This window comes from Zeus faber (genome assembly GCF_960531495.2).
Source record: "Zeus faber genome assembly, chromosome: 17".
NCBI classification, from domain to species: domain Eukaryota; kingdom Metazoa; phylum Chordata; class Actinopteri; order Zeiformes; family Zeidae; genus Zeus; species Zeus faber.
Genome location: NC_137204.1, coordinates 5,583,339 through 5,609,836, shown reverse-complemented (window position 1 = coordinate 5,609,836; position 26,498 = coordinate 5,583,339). Strand labels below are relative to the sequence as shown.

The following is a 26,498-nucleotide window of genomic DNA, read 5'->3' as shown; positions in this document are numbered from 1 at the left end:
TTAGTTTACTGCCACTGTACATTCTGTATTTTACCATTATTTATTTCTGAACTGTTAGAATTTGTCACAATTTTAGTCACAGTTGTCTATTAAGTAATTTAATTGATGGCCTAATAAAGAGTCAATCAATATTATAACAGATTGATATTACAGTATATTGCTATAATATCCATTGCATAGCTGTCAACAAGTAGCCTATTCTTCCAGACAAGTCTCAAAACCTAATATTTCCAGAAAACAAAATAGTTATCAATCCATGTGGGTAAAAAGAAAAATACGTATATTTGTAATTCAGATTCAGCTGTTCTCACTCACTCGCTCAGAATAAGAATTATTTTATTTTGCCAAATATATATATTTGCATATACAAGGAAAATTACTTGGTGAGATTGGTGCATACAAGACAAAAAGCAACTTGATATAAGCACTCACTGACTCCCTCACTCAGTCTTTTGAAGTCCTATCATTCTCCCATCGCCTCCACCGTTTCTTCTCTCCTCCGAAAACACACACTCCCATCCATCTGAGATCCTGCGCTTTATTTCTCACTATCTCTTGACTCAGTCTCTCACTTCCACTTCGCCACCCCTCCCTCAGATAGGATCTGCCCTAGTTAGGAGTTGCCTGAAGCCTTGTGTGTGTGTGTGTGTGTGTGTGTGTGTGTGTGTGTGTGTGTGTGTGTGTGTGTGTGTGTGTGTGTGTGTGTGTGTGTGTGTGTGTGTGTGTGTGTGTGTGTGTGTGTGTGTGTGTGTGTGTGTGTGTGTGTGCGTGCGTGCAGGGGGGGTTTCAGAAGCTGGGCTGGTGTCACTGTCTGCCTGCCTCCTCCCTAATTAAGCTTGTTAGCTGCCTCTTGGCTAATGAAGTCTAATTTGCTTGCAGATTTACTGTGTCTATCCTGCCTCTTCACAATCTGGATTTCTCTCTCTTTCTCTCTCTCTCTCTCTGTCTTTCTGTCCGTTAATATCGCTCTCTCGCCCCTTCCCTTTGCTCACGACCCCCCCCACCCCAAACTCTTCTTTCTCTTCTTATTACCTCAATTTGGCCCTGGTTATCTCTCGCTGTATTTCCATTAAGCTTTAAGATCGCCCTTTCCTCATTTGCCTTTCGACTTGTCCTTGACTTCCTTCTCGCTCTCTCGCTCTCTCTCTCGCCCGTCTTGTTTTTCTGTTTTTTTAACCATTCCCTTACGTGGACATTTTTTCTTTTGTCATCTAACATACACTTTCTCGGTCAAGACAGTGGTCACTTGTTGATGCATTGGAGTAGGACAGGGCCTAAGGACTTCAGACATCATTTAAAAAGTTGGCAATGAAACAGAGGGGAAGATGTTAAATTTGGACATAATTCATTTTGTTTACTGTTGTTTCATTGACTGGGAGTCATGATGAATGTTCAACTCCACGTTTATTCAGATGAGAACAGTGTAACAATACAGGTGTCTACATCCCCCTTCTTTAGCTTTGGTTCTCAACCTGTAGTAATGCAAAATAAACATTGTACTAATTATTTATGAACATATAACAATGTACTATGAAATAGCAATTCAGCCGGTCAAGCCGAAAAGGGTATAAGAGTGTGTTAAAATTACAGTTCAGAGGAGAGAGAGAGAGGTGGAACAGGAGAGAGATGGGAGCATGCTGTGGTCTTGCCAGAAGACAGAAGTGAGTATAGATCGAACATGGTGGTGCCCAGCTGAACAAACTAAAACACAGACAATTTGCTCCAACTCAGACAAATAACAAAGAGAATTGCAAATATATATATATATATATAAATAAATATATATATATATATATAAAGAAAAGAGACACTGCACAAAACCAAAGTGGAGGACCTTGAGGATTATATTGATTATTATTCTAACGAGTACTCTATGTGATAGAAGAGGACCAGAGAACAATCCCGCGAGGAGGAAGAAGACAGACTCAGCAACTGATATGATCTCATATCCAGCGCTGTAGAGGTTAGTGTCTTGGATGAGATTAACAAGAAGCTGAACATGCTTGGGCCGGTTCTCCGAGATATTTCTGAGATCAAAGCCAGCCTTAATATCCTGCACCGCAAGGTCGGCGAGATGCAAAAACAGCACGGATCTAAAACAAAGTTTCTAACCAAAATTTGTCACCTCACCAGGAGGGACCCCAGCTTCTGTCTACTGCAAGAAACTCACTGAATCCAAGCACCTCAAACTAAACCTAATTGGGTTGAGATGTTTTCTGCATCGTTCAACTAAAAAAAAATAGGTGTTTCTATATTGATCAACAAAGGTATACCACCATATCAGAATAAAACCACAATGTCAGACACAGAAGTGCATTACATAATGATGAACAGACTTCTACCAAATTTCTTTCACAATATATTTTCAAAACTCTTAGAATTCTCTGACTCAATTATTATACTGTGAAGGGACTTCAACACAGTACTTAATTCAAGTTTAGATCATTCACAAACAAGAAATAATCAGAAGCCCTGGCATTCATTGGACACTATAAAACAATATATGAGTGATCTTGCGCTTGGCAATTGTTGACAATCAAATAATCCCCATAATAGAGAATACACATATTATTCACCAAAGTATTTCCATTTATAATTCACCCAGACCAAAAAGGCTTTGTCAAGGCCAGTCACTCATCCAGTAATATGGGCCGTTTATTCAGTGTGATCAGCATACCTCAAAGGAACAACTTAAATACTACTAAAAGTATTTGACACAGTTAGTTTGACATCTCTTTTCCACCCTCAACAAAAAATTGGCTTTGGAGAGTTGCTCATTCAATGGATCAGAATCCTGTACAACTCACCATCTGCTTCTGTCATCACCAATGGTTACACTTCACAGCGTTTCACTCTACAACGTGGCACAAGACAAGGATGTCCGCTCTCCCCTTTACTATTCGCCATCTTTATTGACCTCCTCACGGCGGGCATCCATCAAAACAGTAATATCATTGGCATACAAACAGGAAACTCTGCTCACAAAATCAGTTTGTTTGCAGATGATCTTCTTTCTTTCGGCTGCTCCCGTTAGGGGTCGCCACAGCAGATCATCTGCCTCCAATACCTTCTGTTCTGCGCATCTTCCTCCCTTACACCAACCGTCTGCATGTCCTCCGTCACCACATCCATAAACCTTCTCTTTGGCCTTCCTCTATTCCTCTTGCCTGGCAGCTCCATCCTCAGCACCCTTCTCCCAATGTAACTTGCATCTCTCCTACACGTGTCCAAACCATCTTAATCTTGCCTCTCTCACTTCTTCACCAAACTGTCCAACCTGAGCTGTCCCTCTAATGTACTCATTCTTAATCCTGTCCATCCTTGTCACTCCCAATGAAAATCTCAACATACTCAAACCTGCCACCTCCAGTTCAGCCACCTGCCTTTTTGTTAGTGCCACCACCTCTAAACCATACAACATAGCTGGTCTCACTACCGTCCTGTTGACCTTCCCCTTCACTCTTGCTGGAACCCTACTGTCACAGATTACTCCAGACACTCTTCTCCACCTACTCCACCCTGCCCGTACTTTCTTCTTCACCTCTCTCCCGCACTCTCCGCTGCTTTGGATGGTCGACCCCAAGAATTCATCTGCCTTCTCCACCTCCACTCCTTGCATTCTCAGCTTTTTGCCTCCTTCCCTCCCATTCAGGTACATGTATTCTGTCTTACTCCTGCTGACTTTCATTTCTCTTCTCTAATGCATGCCTCCACTTCTCCAGGCTCTCCTCAACCTGCTCCCTACTCTCGCTACAGATCACAATGTCATCCGCGATCATCATAGTCCACGGAGACTCCTGCCTGATTTCATCTGTTAACCTGTCCATCACCATTGCAAACAAGAAAGGGCTCAAAGCTGATCCTTGATGCAATCCCACCTCCACTTCGAATGCCTTTGTCGCTCCTACTGCACACCTTACCACCATACATATCCTGTACCACTCTTCCTGTACCTCTCTGCCACCCCCGACTTCCTCATGCAATACCACACTTCCTCTCTCGGCACCCTATCATATGCTTTCTCTAAACCCACAAAGACGCAGTGCAACTCCCTCTGGCCTTCCCTGTACTTTTCCAACAGTATTCTTAAAGCAAACATTGCATTTGTAGAACTCTTTCCTGGCATGAAATCGTACTGCTGCTCGCTGATCCCCACCTCTCCTCTTAACCTAGCCTCCACTACCCTTTCCCATAGCTTCATGCTGTGGCTGATCAACTTTATTCCCCTGTAGTTACATTACCTTTAGCAGACGCTTTTATCCAAAGCGACTTACAATTATTCAAACACCGATGGACGCAGCCATCAGGAGCAATTAGGGGTTAAGTGTCTTGCTCAAGGACGCTACAGCATGCTAGCAGGAGGAGCCTGGGATCAAACCAGCAACCTTTAGATTACTAGACCACCAGCTCTACCTCCTGAGCTTATTCTTGAAGATGGGTACCAGTACACATATTCTCCATTCCTCCAGCATTGTCTCCCTTTCCAGGATGGTGTTAAACAGTCTTGTTAGGAACGCCACTGCCGTCTCACCTAAACATTTCCATGCTTCCCCAGGTATGTCATCTGGGCCAACTGCCTTTCCACTCTTCATCTTCTTTCATGCTGTTCTCACCCCATCCTTGCTAATTTGCTGCACTTGATCCACTATCCCCACATCCTCCACTCTACTCTCCCTCTTATTTTCTTCATTCATCAACTCCTCAAAGTACACCTTCCACCTTCTCAACACACTCTCCTCACTAGTCAGCACATTCCCATCATTATCCTTCATCACCCTAACCTGCTGTACATCTTTCCCAGCTTGGTCCCTTTGTCTTGCCAATTGGTACAAGTCCTTTTCTCCTTCCTTACTGTCCAACCTCTCATACAACTCGTCGTATGCCTTTTCCTTTGCCTTTGCCACTTCTCTCTTCGCCTTGCGCCGCAACAGCTTGTACTCCTGTCTACTTTCTTCATCTCTCTGACCATCCCATTTCTTCTTCGCGCACCTCTTCTGCTCTATGCTCTCCTGTTCTTCCTCATTCCACCACCAAGAGTTCTTGTCTTCCTTCCTCTTCCTGCATGATACACCAAGTACCTTCTTGGCCATCTCCCACTTGCAGTTTTTTCCCAGTCAACTGTTCATTCCCACCTACTGCCTGTCTTACCTCTTCCCTAAATTGCATGCAACACTCCTCCTTTTTCAACTTCCACCATTTTATCTTTGGCTCTACTTTCACTCTCTTCCTCTTCTTGGCCTCCAGAGTCATCCTACAGACCACCATCCGATGCTGCCTAGCAACACGCTCCCCTACCACCACTTTGCAGTCACTAATCTCTTTCCGATTGCAGCTCCTGCATAAGATGTAGTCCACCTGAGTGTATCTTCCTCCACTCTTGTATGTCACTCTGTGTTCCTCCCTCTTCTTGAAATACTGTACGTATTCACAACAGCCAATCGCATCCTTTTGGTGAAATCCACCACTATCTATCCTTCCACATTCCTCTCCTTGACACCATACCTCATCACCTTCTCGTCACCTATGTCTCTGATCCCTTCGCCAACATGCCCATTGAGATCTGCTCCAACGACCACTCTCTCTCCCTTGGGGACGCTCTCCACTACTGCATCCAACTCACTAAAGAATTCTTCTTTCTCTTCCATCTCACACCCAACTTTGGGAGCATATGCACTGACCACATTCATTATCACCCCATCAATTTCCAGCTTCATGCTGATCACTCTGTCTGACACTCGTCACCTCCAAAACACTCTTGACATATTCTTTCTTTCAAGACTATCCATACTCCATTTCTCCTGCCATCCACTCCATGGTAAAACAGTTTGTACCCGGCTTCGATACTCCTGGCCATACTCCCCTTCCACCTGGTCTCTTGTACACATACACAATCACACCTTCCCTCCATCATGTCAGCCAGCTCTCTCTCTTTACCCTTCATAGTGCCAACATTCAAAGTTCGAACTCTCAACTCTACTCTCCTACCCTTCTTCCTCTCCTGCTGTCTCCAGACACGCCTTCCCCCTCTTCTTCTTCGGCCGACTAGCAAAATTTTCACTGACACTCTGTTGGCTAACGGCGCCAGTGGCGGTCATTGTAAACCTGGGCCTGGACCGATCCGGTATGGAAATCAGATTTGTTGTCCGCATGTTTGATTTGGCATGGTTTTTATGCCACATGCCCTTCCTGATGCAACCCACTCTATTCATTCGGGCTTGGGACCGGCCCTGATGATACACTGCCTTGTGCACCTCAGTGGCTTGATTTGTTTGCAGATGATATTTTGTTGTATTTACGGAACCCAATATCGTCCCTACGGAAGTGTTCAATATTATAACAAAATTTTCAGCTATCTCAGACTATTAAATAAACTGGGCTAAAACCATGGTCTTACCCCTCAGTGTGGATGACTGGAATGCTGTAACCCAGAAACTTCCTTTAATCAACACAACGGGCAACATTAGATACCTTGGTATTGTTGTCTCCACCAATCTGTCAGATTTGTTTACTCTTAACTTTAGTCCATTGCTCAAATCCATTGAAGAAGACCTCACTTGATGGAACAACCCACCCATCTCACTAATTGGTAAGATAGCAGCAGTGAAAATGAATATACTACCAAAAATGAACTATATTTTCAACGACCCTAGTCCAACCAACAGTAAATTGGTTTAATACTCTAGACTAGATGCATATGTGATAGAAGACAACCAGGACCGCAAAAGGAAGAAGACCGACTCAGCAATGGACGCAGACGATCTCATACCGGGTGCTGTAGAGGTTAGTGTCTTGGATGACATTAACAAAAAGCTGGACATGCTCGGTCCGCTTCTCCGAGACATTACTGAGATCAAAGCCAGTCTTGATTTCCTGCACCACACAGTCGGCGAGTTGCAAAAACACAACGCGAAGATGGAAGTTGTAAAAAAAGAAAATAAAACAATGAAAGAGACTATCCTGGATATACAATCCAGAAGTATGCAGGACAACCTCATATTTTCTGGGATCCCAGAGAACAACACCGAGTCCCCAGAAAATATGGTGAAAGACTTTTTGCGCACTGCCCTGAAACTCCCGACGGACACCGTGAAGCAGGTCACCTTTCACAGAGTTCATCGACTGGGACATCACGTGGGGAACCGTCCCCGTTCCATCATTGCTAAGTTTGAACACTTCAAGCACAAGGAGCTGGTTAAAAGCAAAGGACGGGAGCTGAAAGGAACAGCGCTGGGCATGAACGATCAATTCCCCTGGGACATCAACGACGGACGGAAAGTGCTGTATCCTGTCCTGAAGGAGAACCGGCAGAAGGGTAAACGCGTATTGATGGCTGTTGATAAATTATATATAGACGGTCTGTTATACCGAACTCCTCCACCACACCATGGTTATTCTGATCATAATGTATGCATTCTTGTTATTCTGGTTATTATATACTGCAAGATGTAGGAATAGGCATGCTGTCTATGTCAGGATTTAAAATATCGCTCACTCTCATCTCACCTTCCTAATTCCCCCTCCATACTTCTCTCATCATCTCACCTCCCTAATCCCTCTCTCCTTACTTCTCCGATCACGCTCACGCTATAATGTCTTTCACTTTATTTATGTCTAATCCGGCAATGTTCTGTGTTTTGTTCTGTGTCTACTTGTCATTTGTTTGTGTAGTTATGTATCCCTACAAACCTCCTACAATACTATGGCAGTGAAAAGGAATGTAAAGAAGGAAATCCCAGACTTATCTCAAGGTAGTATAGCTATTGCCTTGGATTCACGGTGCCATCACCCCCTAACTAGCTTCAATGACACCCATTAAGTTTGTTAGTTGGAATGTGAGAGGCTTGGGCTCACCTGCTAAACGTAGCAAAATCCTAACTCACCTCACCAAGATGAACCCCAGCTTCTGTCTACTGCAAGAAACCCACCTAACTGCATCTGAGCACCTCAAACTCAAAGCTAAATTGGTTATTCAGATGTTTTCCGCATCATACAACTCAAAAAAAAGAGGTGTATGTATATTGATCAATTAAAGTATCCCCACCTCCCGTACCCCTGGCTGCCACCAGGTACGGGAGGTGGGCGCACTGGGGTGCGGTTGGGTCCGGGGGGAGGGGGTCTGCGTGGTCTCTCCCCGGCCTGCTGCGCCGCTGGATCGATCCGGTCGCAACTCGCCTTTCTCTCCCAGTGCCAAAACTCATACTCAGCACATTCACCACACAATAGACCAAGGGGTTGCGGGATAGGCGGGGTGCAGGCTATGTGGGTGGGGATGCGGCGGGCAGCTGCCATCTTGCCTGTTACACTCCTGCCCAAGTGTGCTTCTCGTCCGTCCCAAAATTTTAATCCCACTCACATTAGCTTAGAACACATACACTCGCACACCAATCCTACTCCGAACAACACTCCATCGGACCAGGGACTGCGGGACAGGAGAGGTGTGAGTGATTCGGGTTCGACTTGCCTGAAGGACTCGCACCCCCAACCTCACAATTTTAACTGCAATTACCAACAGCACACATTGAGCACTGGGGTTTTTCTGGGGTAGCCGGTTGCTGGCGGGTCGGTGTGGGGGCGTGGTTGGCCGAGGGGCGGTCAGGTGGGCCCCCCCTCCTGGCCTGGCTGGAGTCCTGATGGCTTGCGCCTGGTGGCTTGGGATGTGCTGTGACCTGGCGGGGCTGCGGAGAGCGCTGTCGGGTGCTGTGGCCCCCTGGGGGGACTGCTTGCCGTTGTGGGTGTGGGTTGGGGTGTGGGGGGCGACTGTTGGCCTTTTGCTTCTGCGGCGTGGCTTCTCTGTGGCGGGCGCCCCGGGTGCTGGGGGTGGCGGAGGGCCTGTAAACCTGGCGGCCTGCCGGCATCGGTGGGGGGTTGGGTGTAACATCGAGGTGCCCTGCGCTGGGCCCACGCTGCTACGTGTATGGGCACTTGGCACTCACACCGAGCGGGGTGTCTGGTCGGCTGAGGTGGGGTGGGTCTCCTCCTTGTGCGGAGCATGGGTGGTCATGGGGGTCCTGCCGGCTCGCCCGTGGGGCGGGCGGCTCGGGCGGGGTGTCGGTCTGTCGCCGTGGGGCCGGGATCCGTGGGTGGTCATCGGGGTCCGTGCCTTGCGCCTGTGGCGCGGGTTCTGTGCCGGCGGCTGCATCTTGTGCCTGCACCCGGGCATTGGTTGTATGTGTGCGCCCCTGGGGTGCTCCCTGGGACTGGGTCATGCTCCTCGGGGCTGGGTGGGGGGGTTGTTCCACGGCCCTCTGGCTTGTCTGGGGGCCCGGGGGTCCTCTGTGGCCACAGGGCAGGGTACCCTGGGCTTTCCTGCAGCCGTAGGGTGTCCACGGGGCTGCGGAGTTCGGGGGGGCTTCGGGCCCCTTCCGTGCTTGGAGGCGCCGCGACATATTACCGACCTTCTACAGCATTGCCAATGGGGATAAGTCATGTACACTCACCGGTGGATATCTTACACAAACACACACACACACACACACACACACACACACACACACACACGGGCGGTCCCATCACACACGCACACACCACCACACCTGCTTCAAGTGCACCCCAGCACCCTCCTGGTTGCATTCCTCTCCTTTCCTCCCTCATTTGCTGCCATCATTATGACAGGAAGAGGACACGTAACCAGTTGTAGTTCCAGTTTTCCTGGACCTAATTCATTGTTTTTCAATACATATTGTCACCCAATGTTCATGTTTTTGTGTGAATGTTGTTTGTTTCTATGTTTATTTGTCTCACTGTGGGGATTCTCCCCCTCTTGCAGTAGTGATAAGTTGTTTATAGACCCAAACATGATAAATAGTTCTCCAAAGAGGGGGGTTGGTGGTGGTTCTCCATAACCAAAAACTGTGCTCTTGTCATTCTACAGGTCATCCAGAGGACAGAGTTATTGAAGCAGTTGTTGATGATTTAAGAATTAATAAAGAGTTGCATTGCAGGTTGAGAACTTGAACTCCACTTGCAGACTAACTCTGTCCTGAATGCAATGGCATACAAATACTCTGTGTTGTATGCCCAGCATGCTGACAGAAGTAAAAAACACAAAAAAAAACAAAACTAAATAAATAGATAAATAAATAAATAAATAATAACAATAATAATACTCTAGACTTAATAATTAATAAATTCTATTGGAATTACGAGAAACCGAGAATTAACTAGCAACACTACAGAAAAACAAAGTGGGACTTGCTTCTCGTCCGTCCCGAAATTTTAATTACACTCATAATAGCCTAGAACACATACACTGGCATACAAATTTTACTCCGTATACTCCACCAGACCAGGGTCTGCGGGGCAGGAGGGGTGCAAGTGATTCGGGTTCAACTTGCTTGGAGGACAGCCCCACACCCCACAATTTTAACTGTAATTGCCAACAGCACATATGGTGGGGTGGTGTGGGGGCGTGGTTGGCCGGTGGGCGACCGGGTGGGCCCCTTGCCAGCTGAGCCCCCCCCTGCTGGGCTTTAGTCCTGGCGGCTTGCGCCTGGTAGTTTCTTGCATGCTGCGACCTGGCGGGGTTGCGGAGGGTACCTTCTGGACCCCTGTCGGGCCACTTGCTATTGCTGTTGTGGGTGTGGGTTGGGGTGCAGGGGGCGGCTGTCGGCCTCTGCTCCCACTGTGCGGCTTCTCTGCGGCGGGTGCCCTGGGTGCTGGGAGTGGTAGAGGGCCCATATATCTGGCAGCCTGTTGGCGTCAACAGGGGCAAGGGGGCTAACATCCGAGTACCTGCGCTGAGCACACTCAGCCACTTGGGTGAGCGTTTGGGGCTGATGGCCAGGTGGGGCAACTGGTCAGCTATGGTGGGGCTGACTTGCGCAGGCACGGGTGAGCATGCCACCTGGCTCTGGGTCTGCGGTCCGTGCCTGGTGCCTGCGGCCTGGGTTCTGCGGCTGCGTCTTGTGTCTGCTCATGGGGGTGGATTGTATGTGTGCGCCTCAGGGGCGCATGCTCTGGGACTGGGTTATGCTCCTCGGGGCTGGGTGGGGAGTTGTTCCGCGGGCTTTCGGCTTCTCTGGGGGCTGGGGGGTCTTCTGTGGCTGCAGGGCGGGGTTCTCGGGGCTTTTCTACAGCCGTGGGGTGTCTATAGGGATGCTGGACTTAGGGGGGTTTCGGGGCCTTTCCCGCTGCCTGGAGGCGCTACGACATTATACCAACCTTATACACCAGAACCAATTCTAATAAGTCCTGTACACTCACTGGTGGGCACACACACACACACACACACACACACACACACACACACACACACACACACACACACACACACTCACCTGTCTGCTTAATTTGCCTGGTTTTGCAGATCTGCATTGCTTTTTGAGAGGTTGTGGTTCTTGCAGTTGTGACATTGTTGTCCAAAAAGCAAGGCATTGTTCACATTTTGGGTGGGTGCCCCCACAATTATTGCAGCTTGAAATCATTGTGAATGGATTTACTGACTTTAATCATGTATTTAATTTTACCCTTGAATTTGCCTGTGTTTCATCTGCACAGCATTCACACTGGCAGTTGTCACATGTTTTGATGCAGAGAGGGCTTTACTGTGTTGCTGAGTTAACTTATTTGGTAAATGCATACAACTTTAGCTTGTGTGAGGTCAGTCTCTTTGAGCAAGACACATCTGACACTGTCACTGCTAATTCCACAAACCCGACTTTCTCGGATGAGCTCATCTTGTAATGCACCGAGGTCACATGCTTCAATTGTTTCACCAGGTTTTTGGTATCTGGTATTAAAGTTATGCCTCTCCGTTATCATGTTGGTCTCTGGGTGGCATATCACTCTGAATATTTCCATGGAAGATGAGAGGGTCTGGATGTCGGAATCTGTCCACCATTTTTTCCGTGCAGGCTTGACACAGCGGTAACTTATTTTCTTTTTACCCTTTACCGGCTCCGCCGAGTTGTCCGAGAAGTGTAGTCACACCGAGAGATATTCCACTTCTGAGACCATGTTGTTTCAATGACTGGGAGTCATGATGAAGTTCAACTTTTTGTCACGTTTATTAATATGAATGTTAGGCGCCAGGAGGACATGAGATCATGACAAGCATAACATAATGAGATCACGTCTCCAAAGCTCTTGAGACCTGCGTACGGCAACACTCTAAGGTCAAAACAGTATAACAGTTCAGCTGTTGACATTTACCAAGCGTTTATATGGTTTATATACCAACCTGTGCACATTAAGGAGTTTTCAGGAGGTGACGTTCATAATTTATTGATGAACCCGTCTCAATGGACTTAAACCCGGACAGGACCACAGAGGCACAGCATGCTTTGATGCACAAATTAAAGTCACGCAAACATAATTTTTTCACAGGGCTTTTAGGAAATCCTTTTTTTCCCCGCACAGTGTGAGTTTCACGCAAACAATTGGACCCTGATGAAATAGCTGAATATCAACCTTGAGTGTCTTGCGGGGGCATAAATCACAGTCCCCGGTGCATTGTGTCCTTGGGTGTAAAGCTGTGGAATTTAAATGCATCAGTGAAATATCACTGGAGTGAGGTCGGTTGAAAATAAACGTTTATAGATCAAATTGGGGATGATGGCATATTTGACTAACCTTTTTTCTAAAAGGTTTGTCTTGAGATTCTAAATGTCTTTTACAAAAGAGACCTGGCCAAGAAAGCAGCAGACAATGATACTGAGTGCATATAAACATAGCGCATAAAGGAGAGTTCAATACAACATAAAACAACATTTAGACCTTAAAAGGTGTAAAAAAATGCAAACATGAGCTTCATTAGACAGTGTTTAAACTCTGAAGTTCCAGGGTGTTTTAGAGCTTGTTCCAAGCTGAAGGGTGATATAACTGAAAAGCAGTTTTTTGCCAAATTCAGTTTTTACCTTGGGGACTTACAACAAAATGCAGACCGTAGGCAATAGATGTTGTGTGACCTTTGGACAAAATAGCTCCATGGGTAAAAATGGGTAAAAATTATTCTCTGAGTCTCCTCACTGCTAAAAAGGGCCAGCCCTCTCTCAACTAGAGGGAACAATGAAGGGCAAGAGCTTTAGAACTGGTGACAAACCGCAGAGCACTGTGGTACAAAGTGTCCAGCGTGTGCAGGCTAGATTCTGCTTCTCCATCTGCATGGAAGCCAATGTGCCCGGGCATCATTCGGAGACGTTGGCATGGCTGTTTACCTTTATACTTATATCGATTTTGTGTAGAATGTTACATGTCCACTGGGGGGCAGTGTCACATTTAATGAACCGCAATGTACAGAAAACATGGAAAAAATAGTTTTTTGTTTGTTGTTTGTTTGTTTGATATGCAAATAGAATTTGCGTTCAAACCTCATATGCAAGTTGCACCTCAATCTACTCATTTTATTTTCAGGAAGTTGGACTATTCAACCAATCTGCATGTTTGAGGGTCCTCTGCAAGCCTCTGCAACCTATAGTTACTAATTACATTTCACTGCATATATGTATGAAAGTATGTATATGCATGTGACGAATAAACCTCTTAAATCTCTTGATCTCTTGAAAAACCCTCAACAGAGAAGTTTATGTGTACCTACGGAGAAGCATAAACCAGGCTTCAGGGGCAGACATATACTGTACAAAATATCACCATAATCTAAAATGGGCATAAAAGTAGCCAAATTTACTTGATTTCTGAGGTCAAGGGGAACTTCGGTATCAAGGTAAGTCGGTCAGAAACGGCTTCTTCATCCTTCGTCACCCAGCGGGCGGGCCAACCTGCTGTTCCTCCGATCTGAGCCGTAATTGCTGCGTAATTAGCGCACGGCTCGTGTTGCCGTGCGGGGAGCACCAGTAGATGCATTCAGGATGGAGTTTATTTCTTTTTCTGAGAGGGGGAAGCTGCAGCCAATGGTGCTTCATAATCATGATTTATTAACACTCTCTGAGTCGTGTCGCTTCTATTTGCCGTAGCACAAACACAACAGATTGGAAATGCTAATATTTAGGGTGGAACGAGAGAATTGTGATTTCTGCGAGTGGCTGGTGCTGCAGGGCTAATGAAGTCAAGCATTACTGTATGTCCTTTGGAAACACCCTCCATCTTCTATGTGGGTGTGTGTGTGTTTGTGTGCGTGAGTGTGTGTGTGTGTGTGTGTGTGTGTGTGTGTGTGTGTGTGTGTGTGTGTGTGTGTGTGTGTGTGTGTGTGTGTGTGTGTGTGTGTGTGTGTGTGTGTATCAGAGTGTGTTAGCATCTGTACATTCTTAAAATATTCTCACCCTCTATTAAGTTACTCCTCATGTATACAACTCATTTTTATTGTACTGTATGTGTATCTGTACTCCTCCATGCCGCAGCGTGTTAATTGGATAGAGGGCGTCCATAAACCCGTGCACAGGCCGTGATTTGTGAGCTTGGGAGGAAGAGGAGAGTGACAGTTGTAATATATTGTTATGCGGAGACACTCCGTCCACACCGTGGGGCAGCGCTCATTAATCAGCTCAACAAATGGAACACATGATGTTCCCTGCAGCAGGCCCTCTCTTAGCGGATGCTACCAGAGCTCTTCAATAGACTCATCTAATATCTGTTTTTAATATCTGCTGTAGGTCTGAATCATGGAATATTAACTTCTGTCTCATAATACCTTGTGCAACCAACCCATTATACAATATCTCATTACACAGGACCTTGAAAAGGTTTTTGTTTGATGGGCTTTTATGTAGGAATGCAGCATGGTGATTCTTTATCTGTCACATGCAGTCATTCAAGTGTGGTGCAGTGAAATTATAAAAAGGCAAAGTATAAATATATAAATATATACATATATATATATATATATATATATATATATATATATATATATATATATATATATATATATATATACATATATAAAATATAACATTTATAAATAAAAAAATATAAGGTTAATATTAATCGAAGGAAAAGCTTAAGTACATAAGTAAGTACGTATAAGATGTGCAATGTGTAATAGATGCATATATATATATATATATATACAGTATATACAGTATCAACTGGGTATAATTATGTACACAGGGTGCAATGGGGAAATAAATATTCAGTAGTGTAAATAGATATCTAGACTGTAGTTTCTGCACCCAGTGAATTGGTCTCACACGTCCTTTATTTTTTCTGCTCTTACAGAAAATGAAGAAATTAGTATTAACATTCTTATTGGATACACAGCGTGTCGGTGATCACTGAACCACCATCCACTCATCCAGGGTAAAGTATGGATTTGATTGGCTGAAGCCAAAATGATTAAAAACTTTATTGATGATGAGCTCAAACAGGCTAGGAGATTAAAAAGCAGTGTGTCTGGTTGTTGTGTAGATACATCATTGCACTGGTACTTTTGTGTAGTGTTCTGTCGGAAGAAGTCAAGTAATAGTTGATTATTAGTTCAATAGTTCTGATTTATAAGTAATATTTAAAATATTTATCATTTTATTTCAGCAGTTTTTAGCCTTGGAAAACTCTCTGTATGATTCATTCTCTCGGTATTGCGGCCTTCTGTTAATTTTTCCAGTGCAACAGATTGGATTTGTTCTGTTTAATTTGATTGAATTTGCTACTTAATTCTTGCGACGGGTGATGCATGCTGTGAAATGCGAGCAGCGACAGACAGCATGTTGAGTACGTTGCTTAATTGTTTATATTTTGTTTATATTGTTTGTCTATATTCCTTTTATTCAAAATGATTTGTCTATTTATGGATAGACGAGTGGAACATAATGACTGGGATAAGTCGGAATTCGTCAAAGCCAGAAATGACGCATTTCTACTGTCTAAATTTGTCTTTCTTTCTCTCTCGTCCCTCGCTTCCCTCACTCGCCCTTGCCCCCAGCCCATATTACTGATGCGAGCAGGACAGGGACTCTGGGATGAAGCCACTGACTACTGTGGCCCAGCAGAGAGATTAGGGGGCTTCCTCTTCCTCTCATAGAATCTCTAACTAATGACCTTAATATTCTGAGGATGGTATTTCAACAGACATCTGGGAAAATGCATACCCTGGTGTCCTGCGTCACGACCGCCCTTTGTTGACGTGCACTAGCTCACAACATTCTCCGTTCTAGGAATTTTAGGGAGCTTTTTCAGTCCTTCTCCTTGTCTGAGCCGCAACTGATACAAAGTAACAGTCTTGGTGCTGGCCTTTATCTGCCCGAACGTCAGTGTCTTTTACTGCAGAAACCCCCTGGTGGCTGGATCCCCCTCAAAGACCAAAGACCCAAAGAAAAGCTTCTATTCCCTGAAGTCTTTCAGCCGACTGCAGAGGGTGTGACATTTAGCTATGCAAAACCACAGTGAATTATTCAGAAGTTTGGCCTCGTACAAATGTCAAAGTGAGGAACAAGCATATGCTGCTCTGAAACAGAACAAGGAACAGAAAGATCTGATTTATTCTGTTTTGTGAATGTACATGGCTATTGTTTGCCGAGGCACTAGGTCAGCCGAGTACCGGCTGCAGTGCCACCGGTAAACACTCACAAACCAGATCTAATAAAGCAGGTGTCCCAGAGTCTCCCAAAACATCTCAACCAATTGAATTCCATCAATTCCTTCTTAATACCTTCACAGTATTCAGTTTGCATACCTTGATGTATCAATATTAATCATAATGATTCTATTCGTCAATATTTATATGGTCAAATTAGCTTTCAGTGATGAAAGGTTTGATTTTAATTTGAAATGGGATTCCCCTCATCCTTAGTTGTGATAGTAACCCTGGGATCAACTGAGATATACTTCAGGATTTTGTGAAAAAACTATGTTGATTTGTACAATATATCTATGTAGTTGTATATATGGTGCAAAAATATAATTTCTTGACAAAGGAATGAAAGTGCCTTCTACTATGACTAAACCATTTAATTGGCCATTGAAAAGCTTCCTGCTGTTGTTGACTTTTATGATTTTTTTTGAGCAGAAGATTAAGAGGGCAGGGTGGAAAACATTGAAGATGCATCAAGGTAAAAAGATTGATTGACCTCTATTGACACTAGGTAGATACTTTTTTACAGCAGTGGTGCAAACTGGAGCACGTCCCACTAGTTGGCTGCGGAGGAATCGCAAGGGGGGCGTGAGAAAATGAAGTAGGCCTTTAATATACAGTATATATTTTAAGCATTTATTTGACATGACTAATTCAATTTCATAAAATATGTTTATTTAAAGATTCTAAATCCATTAGAATAATAGTTTATAGATGTCACCTTTCTGTCCACGTTAGCCTGTGTAAATATGCAATAAAAGCGTAATGTGACTGCTCGACCTGGTTTACTATGAACTACGTTAGTTTGCATATTGCATATAATGCATATTTATTTGTGCTCTTTGGGAGGGTAGGGGGTGTCAACTCTTTAAAATCCTAGGGAGGGGGGCTTGGAAAAAATTGTTTCAATAGCATTGTTTTACAGGTACAAGCTCAAGTCAAATATTTCAAATGGATATTTTGGCCATTTTTAATTATTATTGTATTATTATATTTAATCTCTGATTAAAATTCTGGAATAATGAAACAGGTTAATTTTCTTTAGAGCTTAGAACTGTGAAAGTGAAAACATCGGCAGCACTCACACTCGTGGATACAGGGACCAGCATTAACTTTACACCACTGTCAAAAACGTCTCTTTCTATTTCCCACCACTTGACACGGAACACAATTTAATCCCTAAATAGCAGTGGGAGTCCTGACCTCATTACAATTAAAGATAGAATCGAATCCTCTGCTTATCGAAGACACAGCTTCTTTGGCTTTGTTTTGTTCGTTTCTTCGTTCCTCTTTACGCCATGCCATTTATCCTCATCCTGATAGTCAACCCGGGGCTTTTCCCTTTCTGCAATTGCCTGAATTGTATCGAAAGGCAAAGAATTTCAAGATAATTGATGCATTAATGAAGTCAAGTGTGTGGCACCTAATCAGCGAATCAACATTTTGTCAAGCATAGGTTGTTTTCGGTAATTAATGACGATGTAAACAATATGAAGGTCAGAGAGACTGTACAGTTACTGAATGGATTAGTCATCCATTGATCTGGCATCAGACAACATGATGAGAGCTTTGAGAGATGCTGCCTCTTTTGCCTTATATGCAGGGCTGGACTTTGATAAAAAACTGGCCCTGGCATTTTAGGTCCAGATGACTCAGCGGGGGTGGTGGCTGACGAAGTCTCCCCGTTAAAAATCACTCTGATTGTGCTGTGGAGCTGCAGAGCTCTGAGCCACAGCATCTGACACAAGAAACGGGACAGGGAGGGGTGGGGCCGAGTTAGAGACGTGATTGGGCCAGCCTGGTTTCATTATAGAAAATGACCCAATGGGCGGCTGTTCCTGCTTCATGGGCCGGCCGTTGGAAAAAAAATATATTTTAATTTTTTTTTTTGATTATATCGGCCCCAAGGTGCGCAGGCCCACCTGTAAAATGTCCAGATTACCAGTTCTCCCCTACCTCTACGGCTTCAATCTTGATGATTTCGCTGGCGACCTCGAAAAACAGGATTCACAGTTTTTATTTTGAAGCCTTTAGAGGAAAAACCATCTTCACAAAGTAATCTATACAGATCGCCGCGTCTTTGCGTGCCGTGAAGGAGAAGAAGAAGGAGAACAAGAAGAAGAAGGGGACTGCTTCAAGTCTGCAGCAGACCTTCTTTCTTTCTTTTATCAGTCTACCTTTATCTCTGATTTTCTCTATCTATCCATCTATCTATCTATCTATCTATCTATCTATCTATCTACATGTGTCTATCAATCTAAGCGTCATTTGTACATAAATCAACAACAAAATATATAATTGAAAGTTTCTATAACAATGTTATACATTATATATATGATCAAATATTTGTCATCATTACCATCAATAGTAAAACATAATGAGAAGACATGAAAGAATGTGTTGAGTGCAACGAAAATAACATGGGTGGTGTGGTTTGAGCAGCCACACCTGACCTGGATCTAGGTAATTGGTGGATCCGGGATCAGAGTGGCTGCATACCTGTTGCTCGTTGGTTGGTCTAACAAGCAGCAGGTAAAACCCCCATCCCCCACACACACCCAGGAGAGGAGCCTCTGTCATGACACATGTCTATCTGCTCTTGGGCTTATTCCAACTGGCCCACTCTCTACAATACACTGGTGTCTACAACCCCGTCTTCTGTGCTTCTGTGCCGGAGGTCCCTGAAACAGCACTTGGGTGGCGGCTGGTCGGTGAAACAGCCACACCATGTTATGCATAGACTACACCCCATAGAGATAGGGATAGAGAGATAGATGTGTATTAGTCAACAGCGATCAATTCAACAGGTAGGGTTTGAATCCCAATTCACATTCCAAAGACACGTGCAGGTTAGGTTAATCGGTGACTCTAAAAAATTGACCGTAGGTGTGAATGTGAGCGTGCATGGTTATTTGTCTCTTTATGTCAGCCCTGTGATAGACTGGCGACAGGTGAACCCCACCCCTCGCCCAATGACAGCTGGGATTGGCTCCACAACCCCACAAGGATAAGCGGTATAGATAAGGGATGGATGGATGGATGGATGGATGGATTGATGGATGGATGGAGGGATGGATGGAAATGTAGTGGCACACTAGCTCACATCAAAAAAAAGGCTATAATAATAAAGTAGATTGGAAAAAGGAAAACCTGAAAACTGAGAATTTGGAAAAAAAACAATAAAATAGACCAAAAAAGAAATCTAAAAATAGACATCAAAGAAAAAAATGACAATGTACACAAACCTAACAGTAAATACCTTCTAAAAAAAAAATACAAATAAATAACAAGAAGCAATAATACACCTAAAAGATATAAAACAGAAAATTTGGCAATAAACAACAAAATAGACCAAAGAATAAACCTAAAAATTATACTATACGCTAAACTTATGATAAACAGAATCAAATTCCTACAGAAAAGACGCCTAAACCTAAAACACAAACAAGAAACAATATACTACAACAGTATACAGCAAACCAAAAAGACAAACTTCACTAGGAAACCAAAAAAAGTCAACATAAAGACTCCAAAGAAAGAGATGGGATGGATGTGAGTGAGTCGTTGAACGTGGCAGTGATCAACAGTTTGGCATCCCCCTGGGGGTGCGCGGTGCGGTTGGTTTTTCGGAGGAGCCCGAAGAATCATAATAAAGTCTGGAGTGCAGTTGGTGTCCCCGAGCGGCTCCTGCATCTCCTGTTATGCTCAGTCATCTTCACAGCTGGTAAAGTCAGCACATTTTCGGCTGCCATTAAACGCACTACGGCTCATTGGGGATCGTCACTGCGTGCCATCAGTGCCATTGTGGTGAAATTTAAACAAAGACTCTCTTCTTTATGCCGAGGAACAATCATTATTACTGAGCACTCTGTTGCTACATGCTTGGAAGTCATGTATTCCTCACCTCGCCTTGCCAAAACTAACAATGATTTTTACCCGTCCCTCCACTCTTCATCAGGCAGGAGTGTATTTTCTCGTAGTATCTCATATATTTAAAAATGTCCTGTCCGAAGTTTTAAAACAGCTTCATCTCGTGGTTAAAGACAATGTGTGCATTAACTCCTTTGATCACACACAGTTTAGAGCTTCCAATGAATCGAAATTTATACATCTTTTTGATCTCTTTAGTGAGTCATAAATTACTATGTAGTATGTTCTCATCAATAAAATATCACTAAATTAATGATCAACAAAAAATGAATAAATTTTTTCCCTCCCCATGTTAACATTGGAAATGATCTCAATTTATATTTTATATCTATTTGCCTCAACTGTTCTTTGTCATTATATCGTCAACATTAACTCATTTGGGCACTCATAGATGAAAAATTATCAAACCGTAATGCTTTTTTTCTGCGGGCGGGGAAGAAAGTTTTTGTTTTGGTGAAGGCACTTGATCTTTTTGATGTACTCAATCCTATTACTTCTTTAAAAAAGCAATTAAATTAACCTCCAAGTGGCAACATAATTGCTCCCAATGAAAATAGACAATTACTGAGTTGTTGGCCATTGCACATTCTTGCAAAAAAATATGTTAAAATTGATAATGTTTAATCAAGCCCTGAAAATATCAGGACAAAAAGATGCATATTTTTTCAATCCTTGATATGCAAAGTTTTACATTATTCTTTTCCTTTATGCGTTATGATGCAGTAATAAGAAATTTGTTCTGCACTTTGGAGCCATTTTGGAGTATATGAATCTATATGAGCCGGTACAGTCTCCACGGTACTGTACTGTATTTGAAGGATGGCATGTAGAGGAGCCCAGAGAAAATCTATCCAGTCAAGTAAATATAATTTATAAGGCACTGAGTGTATGTCGATATATGGCAACGCATGTTGTTGGTGGAAAGGGGGGAAAAATCCTTTAAGTGATTTAGTGTTGAGAGTTGTTGTTTTTCCCAAGGCTGTTGGAAAAACAGTATGTTTTTAGGACATCATAAAAATGGTAATCTCTCTCGCTTGGGGGAGGAATTGCTTCGCTTCTTGAAGGTCTTTCTGTCTGGATTTCGGTGTCTTATATTTCCCAAAGCAATTAAAGTCGAGGTGAATTTAGTTGTCTTCTGCTCTCCACTGTGGACTGTAGGGAATCTATTCTTAAGGAGTTGCATTGCATGTTTATGGAGCGCTTTTGATTATGGCCAGAGACACAGCGCCTTCTACTGGCAGTAGAGAGAAAATCTGATAAAAATAATGCTAAATGCATACTGTGTGTTGTGTGTGTGTGTGTGTGTGTGTGTGTATGTATGTGTGTGTGTGTGTGTGTGTAAAAGGGATTGTTTAGAGTCTCTAATTATGTTCTCTAATTCAGGTGTGTGTGAGTGTCTGGATTTCACCACGGGGATGACCTGTGAGCAATGCCTGGAGGGTTTCTATGGCAATGCTCTGATTGGCACACCTGGTGACTGCCACCCTTGCCCTTGCCCGGATCGTACCAGCTGCGCCCAAATCGCAGAGACAGGAGAGGTGGTCTGTACCAACTGCCCTGAGGGACGAACGGGTGAGATGCACAATCTGTAATCTGACCAAAGAAATTGATATACCATGTCAAAACCCTGTTGCGCAAATAGCATTTATGCACTGCAGATAAGTAGAAGATATTTCCACAAGATATTTGACTCCACAAAGCTGTGATAAGATGAACCTTGGGATTGTTGTCAGGCATTTCAAATGTCAAAGGTACAAATTCATCAGGATTTGACTTGGAGATGAGCTCCTAACCCTAATGTCTCTGCCAAACCTGTTCAGTCGTTTGACCTCTTTTATCGCCCATTCCTCTTCCTCACAGGGATCCGCTGCCAGAGGTGCGAGGACGGTTACTATGGTGACCCCTCGGGCCAATCAGGGCCGGTTCGGTCCTGCACGAGATGTGAGTGCAGCGGTAATGTGGACCTTAACGCGGTCGGCGTATGCCATCACCTCACCGGGCAATGCCTGAAATGCCTGGCTCACATGGAAGGTGACCGCTGCCAACGCTGTAAACGTGGTTTCTATGGCGATGCCCTGAACCAGACCACAGACCACAAATGTAAAGGTAAGTGAAATAAGGGTGGTTGGGATATGGAGTCGGTGGCTAAAAGCTATTGATTTACACAAGTTGGGGGGGATTCAGATCTGAGGATCCTCAAGTGGCTCTGGGCTCCATCGAGAGACGGATTGTCTTTTTGCCTTGTCTCTCTTCTCTCAGACGAGAACAACCACTTTGAACAATACACAGAAACAAATTCAAGGAGATTATGGCCCATGTGTCTAATGCGCTTGGCCCCGTCAAATATAACAGCATATGAGGAAAATAGTACGTAAATTCCTCCAATAAACTCACAAAACTTTCAGGAGTTAGAAGAAGGCGAGGGAATTGGTGAGTCATGAATGAGAGTGGGGAGTTGAGATTGGAGTAAACAAATGTGCTGCTGTGATTCAGGGGGTAGAGAAAGGAAGAAAGAAAATAAAAGAAAAAGCTTCATGTTGCAATAAAAAGCAAGAGAGGTACCGAGTGTTTATGTGATTAATGACCAAAAGAAACATCTAATGGTTTTCTTGTGTCCTCCAGCTTGTGGCTGCAGTCCGTCTGGGACGTTAGGTGAACTGGACGAATGTCATCCCCAAACAGGAAGTTGCCAGTGTCTCACTCATGTCACGGGACGGGACTGTAGTCTTTGCCAAGTCGGCTTTTTCAACCTCCAACCTGGCATGGGATGCGAGCGGTAGGAGGATGCAATTTTTTCTTTGATTTATAAATCCTCAAACTTTTAAACATGATGTGATAGGAACTGAATTCATTTAACCGGTTTTCATTTTCCCCTAAAATCTTCAGGTGCAACTGTAATCCAATTGGCGCGTCCTCAGAGACATGTCACCCGATCGCCGGGACGTGTGTCTGTCGCACAGGAGTGGAAGGCAGGCAGTGCACTGCATGTCGCGCGGGATTTTTTGGATTCTCCTCACACGGTTGCAGAGGTACAGGGCGGCGCTTTCCGGCCCTCAAACTACACTGAATAATATCAAACGTAGAGCGGAGAAAGAAAACAAGTTGTGCAACTCTTTCACGTCTACTTTTGATGCTCTGTTGCTTTGTTCCCTCCACTTCGCCTACAGCCTGTAACTGTGACCCCATGGGCTCCAGCTCCATGCAGTGCCATGGAAATGGGACCTGCCCGTGTCACCAAGGCTTCATGGGCTATAAGTGTGACAAATGCGAGTTGAACTACTACCACAACAGAGCCACACACCAATGTGAGGAGTGTCCAATGTGTTACGGGCTTGTCAAAGACAAGGTGAGTTTGTAGTTATTTGTTCAATCTTGTACTTGGAACACTGTGATCTCCTGGCCCGTCTTGCCTGTGTCCTGCCATAACAGCCATATGTCTCCTTCTCTCTGTTGAGTTGTGAGTTGAGAGTGGAACAGTGGAAGTTTCCAGATGGAAACAGTCATTTGCGTGATCCCTTCCGTGGCTCTTCCATGTCCTCAGAGACTAGAGGCGGCCCGTGTCCATATGCTAAGGTGCGCTGCGCGGGGCCCACCCTCCGAAGCCAATTGAACACCACTCAGCACTTTGTCACCTCGTACATATTCTTGTTCACGGCAAAGTGGTTTTGTGTTCTCTCTGGACAGCCTTGTACTTTGTGTGAGTGCGTGCTGTGATTTTTACGCAGCAATTCAGCGAACACCCCAACCCCCCTGTCTGCTCCGAACACCTACAATTACTCTCGCTGTCCCCGGTTTGTTTCCTTTCTGCAGATAGCTCGATGCCGCACACGTTCTGTTCTGACTTACCCAGAGAATATAGATAGACTAACAAGCAGCAAGGGTGGGAAATATACTATAAGAAACAACTTGACCCCCCCCCCCCACACACCCTTCAAGTGTAGGCAGCTTGTGTTCTCAGATCTTAGCTCATTTATCATGTCCTCCAGGGATCTTAAAAAACAAGGACATGAACCCTCGCTAAGTCTCAAACTGGTAATTGAAGGGCTATCTATCTATCTATCTTTCTATCTATCTATCTATCTATCTATCTATCTGTCTATCTGTCTATCTGTCTATCTATCTATCTATCTATCTATCCATCTATCTATCCATCTATCTATCTATCTATCTATCTATCTATCTATCTATCTATCTATCTGTCTGTCTATCTGTCTATCTGTCTGTCTATCTGTCTATCTGTCTATCTGTCTATCCATCTATCTATCTATCTATCTATCTATCTATCTATCTATCTATCTATCTATCTATCTATCTATCTATCTATCTATCTATCTATCTATCGATCTATCTATCTATCTATCTATCTATCTATCTATCTGTCAGTCTATCTATCTATCTATCTATCTATCTATCTATCTATCTATCTATCTATCTATCTATCTATCTATCTATCTATCTATCTATCTATCTATCTATCTGTGTGTCTATCTATCTATCTATCTATCTATCTATCTATCTATCTATCTATCTATCTATCTGTCTATCTGTCTATCTATCTATCTATCTATCTATCTATCTATCTATCTATCTATCTATCTATCTATCTATCTGTCTGTCTATCTGTCTATCTGTCTATCTATCTATCTATCTATCTATCTGTCTGTCTATCTATCTATCTATCTATCTATCTATCTATCTATCTATCTATCTATCGATCTATCTATCTATCTATCTATCTATCTATCTATCTATCTATCTATCTATCTATCTATCTATCTATCGATCTATCTATCTATCTATCTATCTATCTATCTATCTGTCAGTCTATCTATCTATCTATCTATCTATCTATCTATCTATCTATCTATCTATCTATCTATCTATCTATCTATCTATCTATCTATCTATCTATCTATCTGTGTGTCTATCTATCTATCTATCTATCTATCTATCTATCTATCTATCTATCTATCTATCTGTCTATCTGTCTATCTATCTATCTATCTATCTATCTATCTATCTATCTATCTATCTATCTATCTATCTATCTATCTATCTATCTGTCTGTCTATCTGTCTATCTGTCTATCTATCTATCTATCTATCTATCTGTCTGTCTATCTGTCTATCTGTCTATCTATCTATCTATCTATCCATCTATCTATCTATCTATCTATCTATCCATTGCTTTATTATAATCCTGTTAGTCATTTAGTGTCATTGATATTACATTTTTTAAGTATTTTCCAAGAGACACCTGAGAACACAAAACAGCTACAGGTCGCAGAATCACTGCTCATGCACACAGACAGAATCGTTACAATAATAAAGTTAAAATGATCAGTATTTAACACTAATAGTTCTTGTTTACCATTAAATGTGTTTACTGTGCCTTGACCAGACGTGATTAAAAGCCATGATAGGGTTAGTGCATGTGGTAGGGAACTTTAATGTCCCAGTTGGCTGCCAAACCAGTGGGAAGCATCTTGATTGGTAAAGTGGTGCAATTCCATGAAATATGACCGGTATGTTGCATTTTATGGCCATTTATGTCAAATGTACATAAAAGAACTTCAGGGTATTTCAGTTCATGCCATTCGTTTTCATTCATGGCATGGTTTCATCTGGGAATTACGCCTTAACAAATCTAAATTGAATTGTCCAGTAATTAATGTTCTTTGACTGTACATTAAGGCAGATGTGGATATGACAACAGTATTCTATCCCAGGTTTGTGGTTGGTATGCATTTATTCATTGCTTTCCTCACAATACTCCATTTGATGCTGTTGTCTTTTAAAATAGAAAGAATGGCTAATCAAAATACTTGCATGTGAATATATACATATTTTTTGATTTTCTTTTTTGATGTTCAATTGCTTTGTCTCAGTCACGGGCCGATATGGAATTTTTCTTTGCCACACTCTAAACCAAAACCAAAACCTGGTCCTACTGCAGGCGAAGAAGCTGAGGGTCCACTTGCAGGACCTGGAGAAGCTCCTGGCCCGCTTCGATTGTCGCGGCAGACGTGACCACCGGCAGCACGGGTCGGAATATGATGGGGACAGACATCACGAGCAGGGACACCAGGGAGAAGACGTCCTGCCCAACG

At 43.5% G+C, this 26,498-nt stretch overlaps 1 protein-coding gene across 1 annotated transcript in view; it reads left to right on the top strand.

The window, feature by feature from the left end:
• Positions 1 to 26,498, top strand: part of lamc3 (laminin, gamma 3) — a gene marked incomplete at its 5' end in the record, with an annotated part of 138,338 nt that overhangs the window by 97,319 nt on the left and 14,521 nt on the right. The window contains 6 exons of the mRNA XM_080018330.1: positions 21,773 to 21,961; positions 22,250 to 22,495; positions 23,012 to 23,165; positions 23,276 to 23,418; positions 23,557 to 23,735; positions 26,345 to 26,498. The exon at positions 26,345 to 26,498 is cut by the window's right edge and continues 27 nt beyond it. Of these exons, the coding sequence (XP_079874456.1) occupies positions 21,773 to 21,961; positions 22,250 to 22,495; positions 23,012 to 23,165; positions 23,276 to 23,418; positions 23,557 to 23,735; positions 26,345 to 26,498 (1,065 nt within the window). The remainder of the gene's footprint in view (positions 1 to 21,772; positions 21,962 to 22,249; positions 22,496 to 23,011; positions 23,166 to 23,275; positions 23,419 to 23,556; positions 23,736 to 26,344) is intronic.